Source organism: Helobdella robusta, assembly GCF_000326865.2.
Source record: "Helobdella robusta unplaced genomic scaffold HELROscaffold_101, whole genome shotgun sequence".
NCBI lineage: Eukaryota > Metazoa > Annelida > Clitellata > Rhynchobdellida > Glossiphoniidae > Helobdella > Helobdella robusta.
The window spans coordinates 42,933-45,594 of NW_008703577.1; the positions used below are offsets into that span (position 1 = coordinate 42,933).

The 2,662-nt window shown below is 30.6% G+C and overlaps 1 protein-coding gene across 1 annotated transcript; it reads left to right on the forward strand.

Annotated features, from left to right (window-relative positions):
- Positions 1–1,547: 1,547 nt before the first annotated feature.
- On the forward strand, positions 1,548–2,662 carry HELRODRAFT_194801 (hypothetical protein; the record flags this gene model as incomplete). The annotated part of the gene is made up of 3 exons (XM_009012213.1): positions 1,548–1,895; positions 2,091–2,561; positions 2,586–2,662. Coding segments are annotated over exons 2-3 (510 nt in total), but the record flags the coding sequence as incomplete, so codon positions are not given.

The window sequence follows — 2,662 nt, forward strand, 5'->3', positions numbered from 1 at the left end:
AGTAAAGTGAGAGANAATATACACGCTTTAAAAAGTTATATGACGGTATTAACATTAAGAAAAGAAGAGAAAGAGAGAGAGAAAGAGAGAAAAAGAGAGAGAGAGAAAGAGAGAGAGATTGGATTTGATGTTTTTTCATTACTATATATTATATTTTTATTCATTTGTTAATATTTATGTTTCTACTTGGCACTTTGTGACAGTGATGTAGTGTTAGACATGTTTTTGATGTATTTACTCTGACACATACATATTTCATAACAGGTTAAACTTGTATGCAAAAGTTTGTATGTATTTTTGTTTGTTTGTGTGTATATACGTACGTATGTATGTACGTATGTATGTTTTTATGTGTTTGCATGTATGTATGTATGTATAAATTTGAACAAATGCATCTCTTCGCGAGTTTTTAACATGTATGTATGAAAATTTTTGTGTATATTCCTGTGTATATTTTTGTGTATGTGTGCGTGTGTGTGTGTGTTTGAGTGTGCGTGTGCTGTGTATGTGTGTTCGTGTGAACATACGTGTGTATATATCGCACATGTTATCAGAGTTTGATGTCAAGTGGTCGACAATATATCATTTGCGTGCTAAACTTGTTAGCCTTCGCTAAAATAATTTTTTAGTTTTATATTTTGGGGTGTTTTTTTTTCTATTTTTTATCACTTTTTTATTTTGTTTGTTTTTCAATTTCGATTAATATTTACTGTTCTTTTTCTCTTTTTTCATTATTAATATTATTTTTTTTATTATTATTCTTTAAAAATCAAGATCTTTTCGTATCTTTTCATATCTCTCCTAAGCGGTGATGCAGTCAGAAATTTTTTCTGGGGGCCTAGGATATTTCCAAAAAAAAGGGTTGACGGTTTTTTTTGCTTAATTTACATTTTTCTCATAATTTCCACATCGGGACTTGTATTTTTTCATCCAAATTTAGCTTAAAACGGTTCCTATTTAGAGAGCGCCAACAATTTTAAATGGAAATTACGTAGAAAATCGCCATAGTAGGTAGTGGTAGAGATATGGGAAGTTTTCATAAGAAACCTAAGCACGTGTGTGTGTGTTTGTGTGTGTGTGTGTTTGTGTGTGTTTGTGTGTGTTTGTGTGTGTGTGTGTGTGTTTTTGTGTGTGTTTTTGTGTGTGTTTTTGTGTGTGTGTGTTCGTGTGTGTATTTGTGTGTGAAAACTTGTTGTCAGTTAAAACGCTATCATTACAATGTTAATAACAATATCAATGTTAATACTGTCTCAAACGCCATTAAAACAACAGAAAATAACTGATTCTGTATAAAAAAAAATATAATCAGATGTATGTTTAAATGAATTCATATTGAAATAAAAATAACATTTGATGAATAGAATAACTATTCTATCTATATACTGATTTTAAATGAATTAAATTTACATATAACTCAACATCGCATGTATCCAGTTGTATGGTCCAGCTGTATTCATCGTACTGGTTCAGATGTTTTTGTAAAAACAAGTGTAGCGCTTCATCAACTAAACTTTAAAAATGCTAAAAGTTAATTTAACCATTAGTAAACAAACGTGCCATAAATTAATTAAATGCGTTTTTTATTTGGAAATAACTTGTAATATTAATAACTTTATAATGCTTGTTTTAAGTTTTTCGAATTTTTATTTAAAAATGTTTGTCATTTATAAACAAATAAATTAGAAGTAAATGAATTCGACACTCAGTTAACTTACTAACTTGAATTTGATTGAAGACAACTTGAATTTGCACAAAAAAGATAGGTTAGCTAGAACTACTAACTGTGTTACCTACCTGTTACCGTGTTATGGAGACCACGCCCCAGCAACTGCCTAATCTGAAATTTAAAAGTTAATTTGGATAAAAGTATGAATCAAAAATATCTTCAATAAAAAGTTAGATTGTGATATCTTTTTTTTATTTCATTTTATAATTTATTTATATTTATTTTTTATATTTATAACTATAATAATTTACTAATCACTTCATCTTCATCCATTCCAATCTATTACATACCATTTCCAATCCACCAGAGTTTTATACTTGTTCTATTATAATACTAACTACTAAATTATTAACTTCAAATTTAGATAAGCTAAAAATAGCAACCAACAGACCAGCCTTGCAATGGCTGTAAAAACATCGTCAAAACGAACTTTATTAACTTCACCAAATGATTCAATGATGGTTCCCAACAGGATTTTCCCACCCCCAGCGAAAAAACTAAAACGAGACGTCACTAATAATACTGAACTGTCAATCATTGCAAGCGATGCCTCTTCTAATGTTAGTGAACCTGAAGTTAGTGAAAACTTTTCTGACTCTGGATTAGCGTCTGAGTATTGTAATGAAGGGCTGGAGTCTAGCCTACAACAAAAGCCCACTAATCTACAGACCATTGCAAATGATGTTCCCGTCGTCTGTGAAGTTAGTGAAATCTTTTCTCTCAACTATGGATTAGGACCAAATCGTCAGTACAATGATTTAGAATTGACGTCGGGGCCAATCGTAGATCAGTCCCAAGACTACCTAAATTCTACTAACTACGATGACCCATTGAGTTTAACTTCGATATTCTCAAGCAGTAAATCACTACTCGATTCATCGTTGCTGAATGTCAGTAACTTGGGCGCCGATTTTCTCAATAATATAAATATAGAAA